Source organism: Mastigoproctus giganteus, chromosome 1 (assembly GCF_048544385.1).
Source record: "Mastigoproctus giganteus isolate SK-2022 chromosome 1, ASM4854438v1, whole genome shotgun sequence".
NCBI lineage: Eukaryota > Metazoa > Arthropoda > Arachnida > Uropygi > Thelyphonidae > Mastigoproctus > Mastigoproctus giganteus.
Window position 1 is genome coordinate 9,962,455 of NC_143575.1, and position 15,068 is coordinate 9,977,522.

General features: G+C 37.6%; 1 protein-coding gene across 1 annotated transcript in view; it reads left to right on the plus strand.

The window, feature by feature from the left end:
• LOC150090543 (ATP-binding cassette sub-family C member 1-like) overlaps positions 1 to 9,367 on the plus strand; it is a 198,292-nt gene extending 188,925 nt beyond the window's left edge. The window contains exons 22-24 of the mRNA XM_090378813.1: positions 3,454 to 3,598; positions 4,886 to 5,051; positions 9,323 to 9,367. Of these exons, the coding sequence (XP_090234939.1) occupies positions 3,454 to 3,598; positions 4,886 to 5,051; positions 9,323 to 9,367 (356 nt within the window). The remainder of the gene's footprint in view (positions 1 to 3,453; positions 3,599 to 4,885; positions 5,052 to 9,322) is intronic.
• Positions 9,368 to 15,068: the final 5,701 nt, after the last annotated feature.

The window sequence follows — 15,068 nt, forward strand, 5'->3', positions numbered from 1 at the left end:
CATTAGTCCATGATGAGCAGTGTCCATTGATTACCACTCTGTCTTCTCCCCCTCAACCACCCCTTTATCCATAGCAGCAATTTGCCTCCAATGACACACTGCTCCAATTTGTGCAACAGCAGTATCAAAAGCCTTTCTAAGATCCAAGTATATAATATCAAAGTTATTCCCTGCATCCAGTTCTTTTGTGACTGTATCATAGTATCCAATCAAATTGGTCAGGCAAGACTTCCCCTTAACAAAACCATGCTGTGTCCGAGCTATAACTGAAGTCTTGTCTAAATGATCCTGCAGAGCTTCTTTAACCAGTGCCTCCATTAATTTTCCAGGAACAGAAGTTAAACTAACAGGTCTATAATTACTTGTCGCCCTTTGATCCTCCTTTGTGAATTGGGGTCATATTTGCACATCTCCAGTCCATGGGTACTTCCCCTGAGTCCAAGGAAGCTCTCATAATTATGGCTAAAGGTTTCCTTACTTCCTTTGCTGGCTCCTTTAATATAACTCCTTTGCTGCCTCCCTTTAATATTTTATAATAAGATAAGTATTTATCTTCAACAATTTCTCCTCCACTTTACTCTCAGTTATTACAAGATTCTCTAGCTTACTGCCAGAGTTGAATACACCTCTTGCATTCCCCTCGCTGAATAAATCATGTGTGAATGTCTATGCAAAATATTCATTTAGTTTGACCCATCAATATCAAACAGTTGACCCATCAATATCAAGTGGACCAATCTGATTCATCCCCTTCCTTCTAGAGTTTACATAAGTAAAGAACTCTTTGCTGTTTTTCTTTGCATCCCTTGCCAAAGATTTCTTGTAATCTGCCTTCGCCTACCTAATGTCCTTTGTAACTTGGTTACAGATCAACTTGTATCTATCATAGGCTTCTGTGTCACGTGTTAATTTGTATGTATCCCATGCAATTTTCTTCTCTGCCATATGTCTCATTAGTCATCTGACATCCACTTAGGCCTAAACCTTGAACAATATTTCTTAGTTGGTATGTAAAGCCTAGTAGCTTCCAAGATAAGTTCTTTGAATGCTTCCCATTTTGAATTTGCTGTTGGTAACATCATCAGTTGGTCCCACTGTATAGAATTTAAATACTGTCTCAGTCCATCGTAGTTGCCTTTACGAAAACAATAACCCTTCCCTTTACCCCTAATGGTAGTTACCTCTTTGAGTAAATCCCACTTCAGCACACTGTGATTACTGCCACCTAGTGGTTCATTTACCTGCAGATTCTTAATGCATGAAGAATCACTACTGATAATCAAATCAAGAGTATTACTCCCTCTAGTTGCCTCCCGAACATGCTGATGTAGAAAAACAATCATCCAATAAATCCACAAAAGCCTTGCTACCGAACATGCTGATTTAGAAAAACAATCATCCAATAAATCCACAAAAGCCTTGCTAGTGTGTGAGTGACCAACCCCCAAATTCCAGTCAATATCTAGGAAATTAAAATCCCCCATTATAATACTCTCTGATTTACTGGCCCACTATTTCCCCTGTACAGTTTCTTATTATATTCATCAGAGTCATTAGGCCTATAGCAGACTCCTACTCAATTTTGATCTCCCAATGCTTATGTCACACCAAACTGACTCGACACTGCACTGTCCAGCAATGTTGACTGGCTTCACTTCCTTGGATTTTATGTATTTATTAACTAATAGCATAACCCCTCCTCCCTTTCTATCCTGTCTGTCCTTTCTATAGACATTGTACTCTCCAAATTCCAGTTCTGCATTCCTTATATCTGTGTGACACCACATCTCTGAAATCCCCACAATATCTGCCTTTGATGTTTTGAGCAATACCTCAAATTCATCAAATTTATTTACTAAACTCCTAGCATGGGTGTACATGCAAGTATACATGCACCTGTTCTTTTTCTTAGCTACCCTAACACAACCTATGTGTTTATTTGTACCCCAATGATTCCCAGCAGTCTCTGAAATATCCTGCATCTTATTTTCCAGGCTGTGGCTCATTTACAAATTTAATGAAATATTTCCTTAATTAAAATCATTCAATTTAATTTCACCTGATTATATAATCACCTCCTTATACCTGCTAGCAAAATTTCTGTATATCATTGACAAAACCCAATGGGTTCAATGTTGGGCCTATTGTCGTTTTCTATATTTATCAATGATGTTGATGAAGGCATAATCAGGCTTAATGTCCAAAAATGCAGAAGACACAAAGGTCTGCATGGTTGATTAATGACAGTATGCTAATGCAATAGGATCTAGAAAAGTTATGCACATGGGCTAAGAAATGGCGATTGAAGTTTAACATTGATAAATGCAAAGTACGGCATATGGGTAGCAGTAACCTCAGAGTAACGTACCAACCATGTGGTACTACACTGAGGGTAGTGTAGTACCACATGAGGGTAATTGTGCAGTGAGATGTGAAGTTCTGAGCAGTGCAGACAGGCTGCCATGACAGCTCATGGAGTTTTTTCAATGATGTACAGGAATTTTGTTAACAGTGATAAGGAGATGATTATCCCATTGTATAAGGCAATGATCAGGCCACACCTTGAGTATGCATACAGATCTGGAAGCCTCATTTTAGGAAGGATGTGTTGCTGCTGGAATGAGTAGAGAGTAGGGCAATGAGATTGGTGAGGGGGAACAAAGTTGTGCCCTTTCCAAGAAAGGCTTCAGTTTTGCAAATTGTCTGAAGACTAAGCACTGAGGTGATCTGATTGAAGTTTTTAAGGCTTTGAGCATGAGGAGGCACAAATTGAAACTGAAGGATGGTTGAAGAATAGATGTGGAAGTTTACCTTTAGCCTGCAGGTGGTTGATTGTTGGAACAAACTGCCATCTGTTGTGGAAGTTGATCCTTAAATAAATCAAAAGAAGTGGAAAAACTATTGGAAGGAATGAAATGGGTGACTTGGAAGGTGTCATGTTTTTTTTTTTGTTTTTTTTGATGAGGCTGTACAAGCTTGCTTTCTTACATCATTTGCCACTGCTAATGCTAGAAGTCCATCCGGAAGTATAATTCTCTTAGATTATAAAGAACTTAAATTTTGTATTGGTTTATTTTTTTTTTCCTACTGGTAAGTGATCTTGATAATCACTTAATTTGAACAGTTGAACCTGTTTTTATCTCTTGTTTAAATTTATTGTTCATATAGTTTCATTTCTGTTAATTTTTCCACTATCATATATATACTTTACAGTACATATATTGCCTCATTATAAATTTTAAAAAAATGTTCTCTGGCACATAACTCAATTCTCATCCCAGTTGAAAGTTTTATCTGAATATGAAGTCCATTTAACTGATGAAATGATTCACCTAATGTACTCCAAACTATAGTGAAATGTATCACAGAATAATCCACTTTATAGCTTATAGTAACTATTAGAAAAATGCATTTTTTATTAAAGATAAAATAACCCGTTTTTTTCCCCCAAAGGAATTTTTGTGGTTGTAATAGCTGTTCTGATCACTATTGGAGCATTAACAGCAGCAACATCTCTCCACGAAAGTCTCTTGTATCAAACAGTTAGAGCGCCCATGGATTTTTTTTATTCCCATTCTGTTAGAAGGATTCTAAACAGGTGAATGAAAGTTCATTTTGAATTCAATTTCTTACATGTGACTTGTTTACTTTTAAAACTTGCATTATTATTTAAAAATCATTATATTTCAATTGTAGCTACTTTACCTTATTTTATATATTTTTTATTTTTACATAATTTAAAAGTAAACTCCCTTGAGCTAGAAAATATTCTTATTTTCTGGTCTGGAGAAAGTTTCTTAACCTTTTTAAAGTTTTTCTTAAATGCTTAAGGTCTGCAAGTTATAGCATCTGGAGACTAGGCACCTGTGAGGTGATCTAATCAAGGTGTATAAGGCCTTGAATGGTTTGAGCAGGCTCAATGCTTATGGGATACTTCTGCTTGCTCAGATTAAGAACCTGAGGGGACATAGATTCAAATTGAGGCCAGCAGATAGTTGATTGCTGGAACAGACTTCCATCTGTTGTGTTGATAGCTTAAATAAATTTAAGGCTGACTGACGTAGCCCAGTGGTCAGGAGCGAGAGTGCATAGTACGCGTTCCTTGAGTGGACCGGGGTTCAAGCCCGTGACTACTAAATACAATAAATATTTGTATTGACGATTTATTGTAAACTCTACTGACTTGGTTGTCATGCCGGAGTATAAACAGAAAATTTATTTATTTAAACAAACATTTGGAGTAACTGGATGGGTGAAATGGAAAGGGTTTTTTTTTTTTTTTGGCTGAAAGAATGAACAGGAGTTTCAGATGTTAAACCTTCTTTCTCATATTCACACTTTGCCATTGCAAGGTGGTCTTCATTTGTGAGTTCTCCATTGTGTACTTGAAGCAGATCAGTGATGTCAATTGTAGAATCCTCAAGCTGCAATTGGTTAGCAACATTTACAACCACTTCTGTTTCATTTTGTATGGTTTCTGCTGGTTCTTGAAATCCTTATCAATAAACTGATGATAGTTTTTCCATACACACTACATGTCCTTCTCTGCAATTTTATCCAATGCTCGTTTTGTTATTATGATTGCATCTAACATATGGAATTATTTCCAACTTTTTTTTAAGAGTTGGACCTCCCTCCTTATCTCTGCATGAACAAATAAATGCACACACAGTAGTACTGTATTATAGCTATGTGCATGATTTTAAATGCCATATTTATGAATGTTTTAGCATTTATTTTTTGCAATTAATGTTCATATTTTCGATTTTGTTGATACTTGAAAAAACTTGTAAACCTGGGAACTGACTGTGCTTTAAATTACTAACTTAATTTTAAAGACTCATTAGTTTATTTTTTATCCTGCTAATGAAATTTAATTTTTCAGGTTCACTCAAAATATTGAGAATGTGGATACTGATCTCCCAAGTAAATTAAACTTCTGGTTATCTGTGGTATTTTGGATTCCAGCAGCATTTATTGCTATGTCAATGGCATCACCATTCATCCTGCTTGCTTTTTTCCCCTTTTTAGCTATATGTCATAGAATACAGGTAAAGTTTTTATATATTTAAATTGAAAATATTAAGTGTACAAGCAAAGGAAACAGATACATAAATTATAATTATGACACTGCATTCTGATAAAGTAAAAAATTACTCTTTGGAATCACTTATAAAAGTATATATAACTTGCTGAGATGACCTTGTCCCTTTTTCAGCATATGATTTTGAGTTGCTGCAATTTGTGTACTAATTCCTAAAGATAAATGATTTTATACAAGTAAAATATGCTCAGTGATCACTTAGCATTTGCTGTTGGTAACATTATCAGTTGGTCCACTGAGGCCACTGTAGTTTCTTTTATGAAAGAAAAACCCTTCCCTTTACCCGTGATGGTAGTTACATCTTTGAGTAAATCCCACATCAGTACACTGTGATCACTGCCATCTAGTGGTTCCTTTATCTACAAATTCATTGCTGATTAGCATTAGCAAAAGCACATGATGCAAGAAAGCAAGCTTGTATAGCATCAGCCAGAAAAAAAAAAAAAAAAACCCTTAATTCACCCATCCACTCGCTCCAAATGTTTGTCAAGTTCTGCCTTAAATCTATTTAAGCTATCAACTTCTACGACATGAAAGTTTGTTCCAGCAATCAACCAACCACCCGCTGGCTAAAGGCAAACTTCCGCACATCCATCCTTTCCAGTCTTTCCTCAATTTGAATTTATGCCCTCTCAGGCGATTATTCTGAGCAAGAGGAAGAATCCCATCTGCATTGAGCATGCTCAAACCATTCAAGGCTTTATACACCTCAATCAGACTCCCTCTTAGGTGCCTAGTCTCCAGACACTGTAATTTGCAAAACTTAAGCATTTCTTCATAACAGCAACTCTTTGTTCCATCCACTAATCTTGTTGCCCTTCTCTGTACTTGTTCCAACAGATCTACATCCTTTGAAATTAGGCTTCCAGACCTGTATACGGTATTCAAGCTGTGGCCTGACCATTGCCTTATACAAGGGGATAATCACCTCCTTATCCCTGCTAGAAAAATTCCTGTATTTCATTGACAAGACACCATGAGCTACTCTTGCAGACCATCTGCACTGCTCAGAAAACTTCATATCTGCCTGTACAATTACCCACGGTCCTTTTCATTCTCTACTACTGTCAGTGTGGTACCAGATTTGATACCTTACTCTGGGATTACTGATTCCCATATATAATACTTTACATTTGTCAATGATAAACTTCATTTGGCACCTCTTAGCCCATATGCTCAACTTTTCTAGATATTGTTGCAGCAGTGTACTGTCATTAGTATCATTAACAACCTGCCAACCTTCGTATCGTCTGCAAACTTGGACATTAAGCGTGATATACCATCATCAGTATCATTTATAAATGCAGAAAACAACAATGGACCCAACACTGAACCCTGAGGGACTACACTAATAACATTAGTCCATGAAGAGCAATGTCCATTGATTACCACTCTATCTCCTCCCACTCACCATCCCTTTTTCCATAGCAGCAATTTGCCTCCAATGCCACACTGCTCCAAGTTGCGCAGCAGTCTTCCATGTGCAACTGTATTAAAGACATTTTCTAAGATCCAAATGTATGATATCAAAGTTATTCTTTGCATCTGATTCCTTTGTGACTACATCATAGTATCCAATCAAATTAGTCAGACAAGACTTCCTCTTAACAAACCCATGCTGTGTCCGAGCTATAACTGAAGTCTTGTCTAGATGATCCTGCAATGCTTCTTTAACCAGTGCCTCCAATAATTTCTGGAACAGAAGTTACACTAACAGGTCTGTAATTACCAGTGTCTCCCTTTGATCCTGCTTTGTGGTTTGGGGGTCACATTTGCACATCTCCAGTCCATAGGTACCTCCCCTGAGTCCAGGGTAGCTCTCATAATTATGGCTAAGGGTTTGCTTGCTTCCTTTAATATAACTGGATAGATTCCATCCACCCTGGGTGCCTTTTAATGTTTATCTTGAATTTCTCCTCCACTTTACTCTCAGTTATTACAAGATTATCTAGCTTACTGCCAAAGTTGAATACACCTCTGGCATTCCCCTCCCTGAATAACTCCTCATGTGTGAATGTCGAGGCAAAATATTCATTTAGTTTGTTAGCTACCTGAGCAGGATCATCAACAGTTAAACCATCGATATCAAGTGGACCAATCTGATTCATACTCTTCCTTCTAGAGTTTACATAAGTAAAGAACTCTTTGCTGTTTTTCTTTGAATCCTTTGCCAAAGATTTCTCGTAATCTGCCTTCACCTGCCTAACCTCCTTTCTAACTTGGTTAGAGACAAGCTTATATCTATCATAGGCTTCTGTGTCACTTGTTATTTAATATGTATCCCATGCATTTTTCTTCTCTGCCTCAAGTCTCATTAGTTCATCTGAAATCCATTTAGACCTAAACCTTTAACAATATTTTTTTGTTGGTATTTGAATGCTTCCCATTTTGAATTTGCTGTTGGTAACATCATCAGTTGGTTCCACCTTATAGAATTTAAATACTGTCTCTGACCACCATAGTCACCTTTACAAAAGCAAAAACCCTTCCCCTTACCCTTGATGGTAGTTACCTCTTTGAGTAAATCCCACTTCAGCACACTGATCACTGCCACCTAGTGGTTCCTTTATTTGCAGATTCTTGATGCATGAAGAGTCACTACTGATAATCAGATCAAGAGTATTACTCCCTCTAGTTGCCTCCTGAACATGCTGCTGTAGAAAACAATCATTGAATAAATCCACAAAAGCCTTGCTAGTGTGTGAGTGACTAACCTACAAATTCCAGTCAATATCCGGGAAATTAAAATCCCCCATTATAAGGCTAATTTACTGGCACACTCTGTTTCTGTGCACAATTGCTCATTATACAGATCAGATTCATTAAGCCTATAACACACACCTACTCTCATTTTTCCTTTCCCAGTGCTTATGTCACACCAAACAGACTCAACATTGCATTGTCTACCCACATCAACTGGATGTACTTCCTTAGGTTGTGTTTCTTAACTAACAGCATAATCTCTGCTCCCTTCCTGTCCTGTCTATCCTTTCTGTACACATTATACTCTCCAAATTCCAGTTCTGCACTGCTTATGTCTATGTGACACTGTCTCTGATATCCCAACAATATCTGCCTTTGATGTCATCACTAGCACCTCAAATTCATCAAATTTATTTATTATACTCCTAGCATTGGTGTACACAAAGTATACATGCACTTGACATTTCTCTTAGTTTTCCTGACAAAACCCATGTTTCCTAACACTTTTTCCATGATGAATTCCAGCAGTCTTAAAAATCCCTAGCACCTTGCTTTCCAAGTTGCTACTCATTCCAACAGAAGCAGTGCCAGAATCAGTTTCACCCCTCTGCCTGTGGCTATTGTTAATCTATTAGTTTGTGAATGCCCACCCAAGATAGCAGTTTTCCAACTCTCCTAACACTGCCTCGATAGGGCGCCTCCATAGCCAGGTGGGAAGGAGCAGCAGTGCATAGCACATGCTTCTTGATTAAACCCGGGTTCGAGCCCGTCACCACCAAATACGGAGAATGGGGGAAGGTCAGGGAATGACCACCGCATATCCCGGAGCAATATGGCCTTAGTTGCTAATGCTCCTAAAAACCAAATAACAAACAACTGCCTTGATAGCATCAGCAAATAATCCTGCCCCCTTTTTATTTAAGTATATCTTATCCCTGTATAAATTCTCCTGTTAACAAGCACAGACCATGCTGGGAAAAATTCTACCCTATGAGTCTTGCACAGCCTCTCTATGTCTGAATTATTGACAGTTTCTTTAGCATAACTGTTTGATTATCTTCAGTAGGATTGTACATATTGTCACAACTTTAAAGTATGAACAGACAATGCTGAAGATAACACATATACTCAATCAGTATTGATTGTGTGTGGGAATGCTAAGTATTTATATTTTGTCATTTCATTAACTTAATAGTTGCACTAAATTATTTTCTACAAGTACCTTTATAGTTCTAATCAAGCTCTGTGGTTTATTTTGAATTTAGATAGCAAATTTGAAAGTTAATACTTAGTGTTTGTAGATTTTACGTTCGTAAGTTGCCACCATTGTCATATGATACGGAATAGCGTTACATAAATTCCAGACTTCATAGCATAAGGTTTAATGTAAAACTAGATAGTGAATTAAGTAACACTTCATTAGAAATCTGTTAGAGTAGTATAGTATTATCAATTAATCATTAAAATTTATTAATCTTATTAAATTTCATTATTTATTAAATTATACTTAAATAGAATCATGACCCATACTATAGCAGCAAAGCAACAGGCACAAAGTAACAGGAGTACTGTCGTTTGGGTAAGGACTGCAAGGGGAAATTCTGCAATGCACCAGTCTAAAAAAAAATATGTGAAATGTTTGCAGACCTTCCTAGAACAGGACATGTTCTAGCCAAGGAGGATGTCTTTGTGTGTGCTAGGTGCAGAGACTGAAGAAATTAGGTACCAACTCAGCATTCTGATTGAGAGTTTGAGGTGTAGGGGTACAGGGATAATGCCCTTGAAGAAATTAATGAGGGACCCTTTAAGCTCTCAACTGCTCAACTCAGTACCAAAGCTCATTCCTATGCATCAGGCAACACAGTGGCAATCTCCGAGGCAAAATGTGCTGGTCCCACAGGAATTAGTTATTGTTGGTGACTCTATCTGGGAGATGGGGAATACATTATGCAAAAAATAGGTGAAACAAGACCAGGGTATGTCTGCCAGCAGCGAAAGTTGATGACATTGTAGAGCAGATCATTTTTTAAGGGCACAAAATGTGATATTGTTGTACGCGTTGGCACTAATCACCTTAACAGTAAGAGATCTGCAGATTTACTTAACAAGTACAGGTTAGTGCTGAAAAAGTCAAGGGTTAGGGTTAGATTTGAAAGTGTCTGCAATTCTGCCCACACACAATAGGAGAGAGTATATGATGAGAGCCTTGTTATTCAATTCGGCCCTGGAGAGATTGTGCAAGACTCACAGGGTAGAATTTTTTTTTTTTTTTTTTTTTTTTTTTTTTCAGTGTGGTCTGCACTTGCTAATAGGAGACGGCTTCTACAGGGGTGGGATACACTTAAATAGAAAGGGTGCAAGAATATTTGCTGATGCTATCAAGGCAGTGTTAGGTGGGTCGGAGAACTGCTAGCTTGGGGGTATTCACAGACTAAAAGATTAACGGTAGCTGCAGGCAGAGGCAAAAGGGATTCTTGCACTGCTTCTATTGTAATGAGCAGCAGTCTAGACAGCAAGTTGCTGGGGATTTCAAGAGCTGCTGGGAGCCATCATGGAACAAGTGAATATATAGGCTGTGTTAGGATAACTAAGAGTAAGAACAAGTGTATGTATACTTCCATGTACACCAATGCTAGAAGTATAAATTTTATATGGTTACATCTTTAAGTAAATAAATTTGAATTTGAAGTGATCAAGACATCAAAGGCAGGTATTGTTGGGGTATCAGAGACATGGTGTCACACAGATATAAGCAGTGTAGAATTGGAATTTGGGGAGTACAATGTGTACAGAAAGGATAGACAGGACAAGAAGGGAGGAGGGGTTATGCTGTTAGTTAAGAAACACATAAAATCTAAGGAAGTGTAACCAATTGATGTTGGTCAACAATGCAATGTTGAGCCTGTTTGGTGTGACATAAGCACTGGGAAAGGGAAAATGAGAGGGCGAGTATGTTATAGGCCTAATGACTGAGTATAATGAAAAGGAGTGCAGAAAAATAGTGGGCCAATAAATCAAATTCTTGTAATCGGTTATTCTAACTTTCCAGATATTGACTGGAACTTGTGAATTGGTCACTCTCACACTACCAAGACTTTTGTGGATTTATTGGAGGATTGTTTTCTACAGCAACGTGTTCAAGGGGCAACCGCAGGGAGTAATACTCTTGATCTCATTATCAGCAGTGATTATTCATGCATTAAGGATTTGCAGATAAAGGAACCAATAGGTGACAGCGAACACAGTATACTGATGTGGGATTTACTTAAAGATGTAACTACCATCAAGGGTAAAGGGAAGAGTTTTTGCTTTTGTAAAGGTGACTACAGTGGTCTCAGACAGTTTAAATTCTATACAGCAGAATCAACTGATGTTACCAATGGTGAATTCTAAATGGAAGCCTTCAGGAACTTAATCTTGGGGGCTACTAGGCTTTTCATACCAACTTTGAAATACTGTTCAAGGTTCAGGATGAAATGGATGTCAGATGAATTAATGAGGCTCGTGGCAGAGAATAAAATGCATGGGATGCATATAAATTATCAGCTAACACAGAAGCCTGGGGCAGATATAAGCTAGTGTGTAATGAAGTCACAAAGGAGGTTAGGCAAGCGAAGTAAATTACATTAAATCTTTTGCAAAGAAAACAGCAAAGAGTTCTTTACTTATGTAAACTCTAGAAGAAAGGGAATGAATCAGATTGGTCCACTTGATATTGATGGTTCAACTGTTGATGATCCTGCTCTGGTAACTAACAAACTGAATGAGTATTTTGTATCTACATTTACACATCAGAAGTTATATAGGGAGGGGAATACCAGAGGTGTATTAAATTATGATAGTGAGTTAAATGATTTTTTAATAACTGAAAGGGCGCCTCCGTAGCCAGGTGGGAAGGAGCAGCAGTGCGTAGCAGACGCTTCTTGATTAGACCGGTGTTCGAGCCTGTCACCACCAAATACGGAGGATGCGGAAAGGTCAGGGAATGACCACCGCATATTCACGGAGCAAATATGGCCTTAGTTGCTAATGCTCCTAAAAACCAAATAACAACAAATAATAACTGAAAGCAAAGTGGGGAAATTGAAGTTAAACATAAAGGCACCTAGGGTAGATGGAATCTATCCAGTTATATTGAAGGAGGCAGCAAGGGAAGTAAGCAAACCCTTCTCATAATTATGAGAGCATCCTTAGAGTTAGGGAAGGTCCCCATGGACTGGAGATGTGCAAATGTATTCCCAATTCACAAAGGAGATGCAAAGGGTGACACAAATAATTATAGACCTGTTAGTTTAACTTCTGTTCTGCAAAAAATAAAGGAATCGCTGGTTAAATAGGTGATGCCGGATCACCTAGACAAGACTGCAGTAATGGTTCAGACACGGCATGGATTTGTTAAAGGGAAGTCTTGTGTGACCAATTTAATTGGATATTACGAGGTCACAAAGGAACTGGATGAAATAATAATTTTGATATCATACTTGGATTTCGGGAAACTTTTCATACTGTTATTATTAGCCATATGGTGCAAGGAAGCCAGAGGCTTATGCTGCATCAACCAAAAAAACAAATTTCTGAATGAGAGAGAGAGAGAGAGAGAGAGAGAGAGAGAGAGAGAGAGAGAGAGAGAGAGAGAGAGAGAGAGAGAGAGAGAGAGAGAGAGAAAGAAATCACCAAGAAATAGAAGAATAATGATATCCAGCCCAGCTCTAGACCCTGCGTATGCCAAGCCCATACTCACCAGATGTGAGTCCCTGTAGCACATGGAAGACTGCTGTACAAATTTCAGCAGTATGGCATATTAAGTGCAAGTTGCTGCAATGGATAAAGGGATGGCTGAGTGTGAGACTGCAGAGAGTGGTAATTAATGGACACTGCTCTATGTGGACTAATGTTATTAGTGGAGTCCCTCAGGGTTCGATTCTGGGCCCATTGTTCTTTTGTGTATTTATCATTGATATTGATAAAGTTATCAGGCATAATGTTTGCAGATGACGCAAAGAGGATGGCAGGGTTGTTAATGATAGTAAAGACAGTATCTTACTGCAATAGGATCTACAAAAGTTAGTGCAGATGTGCTGAGAAGTGGCAACTGAAGTTTAAAATTGACAAATGCCAATTACTGCTTATGGGTAGCAGTAACCCAAGAAAAACATACCAGCTGTGTGGCACTACACTCAGAGAGGTGGAGAATGAAAAAGACTTGGGGCAATTGTGCAGTCAGAAATGAAGTTCTATGAGCAGTGCAGATGGGTTGCCAGAGCAGGTCATGGAGTTTTGTCAATGATTATGGGAATTTTGCTAGCAGCAACAATGAGGCAATTTGCTTTGTATAAGGCAATGGTCAGGCAACACCTCAATATGCGTACAGGTCTGGAGGCCACATTTTAGGAAAGATCTAGAGTTGCTAGAATGAGTACAGAGAAGGGCAACAAGGTTGGTGAGATGAACAAAGGGGTGTGCTTATGAAGAAAACCTTCAGTTTGCAAGTTTCAGCATCTGAAGACTAGTCACCTGTGAGGTGATCTGATCAAGGTGTATAAGTCCTTAATCTGAGGGAGCATGGAGTTAAATTGAGGAAAGATGGTTGTAGAATAGATGTGTGGAAATTTGCCTTTAGCCAGCAGGTAGTTGATTGTTGGAACAGACTTCCATCTGTTGCAGAAGTTGATAGCTTAAATAAATTTAAGGCTGAACTAGACAAACATTTGGAGTGACCAGATGGGTGAAGTGGGAAGGTGGTTTTTTTTTTTTGGCTGGTGCTGTATAATCTTGCTTTTTCGGATTGTATGCCTCAACTAATATGTTGCTATTTTGGGACTGTGCAGTGGTTAAAGTGAGATCCCAAGTACATGGTTAGTTTTGGGCTCACCCTTTCTTTGGATCCCCCAAATTAGTCTGATTTTAACAAAGTTTGGGAGGACTTGACAAATCTTTCTAAAAGAACCAAATATAAAATTTCATGAATGTCCATTCTCTGGAAGTCACATTATTATATGTGGACTTATAGAAAAAGAAATAATTCTAGCTTGCTATTGCTTTGATTTTAATGGAATTTGGGAGGATTTTCAGTGCTTTCTGAAAGAGCCAAATATAAATTTTTTTTTTCCCTTAAATTATAAGAGGAAACCTACCTTTTTTTTTTTTTTTGTAGGACTAATTCTCTTAAAACTCAATCGAGTATAAATGTATTATGTGAATTAGCATACCCTGTTAATTAAATTAATTTGTGATTTTTAAAAAAGCTATGTATTAAAATCATATATTTAATACTCGTATCCAACCTAGTGCATCAAGAAGATTCACAGAAAGTTGACAGCCATCAACCCCCCCCCAAAACCAACCAATAACTTCTGCTAACATGAGAATTGAAATAGTCTTGATAATTGTGACACCACAAAATAAATATACATTAATTTATACATTGACACCACAAAATAAATATACATTAATTTACAGATAATTTAAACTTTAAAATTGTCTAAAACTTCCTAAAAATCTGGATATCACAAGATAACTATACATCAATTTACAAATAATTTAAACTTTAAAATTGTCTAAAACTTTCCTTTAAGGGACTAGCTTATTTGGATCATTTCTGTGTTCACAAGAATTCAAAAAGTGGATCGCGAATGATATCCCCCCCCTTTGTTTTATACAAACTTTTTCGTAACCTAGCATAAGATTATTTATGCTGGCCAATATATGAATTACTGTATATATATGTGTATATATATATATATATGTGTGTGTATGTATGTATATATATATGTATATATGTATATATATGTGTGTGTGTGCGTTAGTCTACGAATCAGAGATATTGTAAGGTCTACGTACATTAATAGTTGGGATTTAATCTCATTTCCAATGTGTCTGCAATTAATAACTTAAAGTATCCCTGCTGAGTATTCAGGACCTTTGACTCATCAAAAAGGAACACGTGCCCATCATTAATAGCATGAAAAGCTAGTTCTGACGCACCTGTCCTAACGGATGCTTGCATGCTCTTGTAGCCTCATTGAAAGTGGGTTCTGGGTAGAGCCAATATAGGCTGAATTGCACCCACAAGGAATATTGTAAACAATATTGTGTGCTCCCATGGTTGTAACAGTATCAACTCTTATGTTTTAGAACAACTTTTTAGAAAAACCCTTCCCTTTACCATCAGAGGTAAAGGGAAGGGTTTTTGTTTTCGTAAAGGCGACTATGATGGTCTGAGACAGTATTTAAATTCTATACAGTGGGACCAACTGATGAT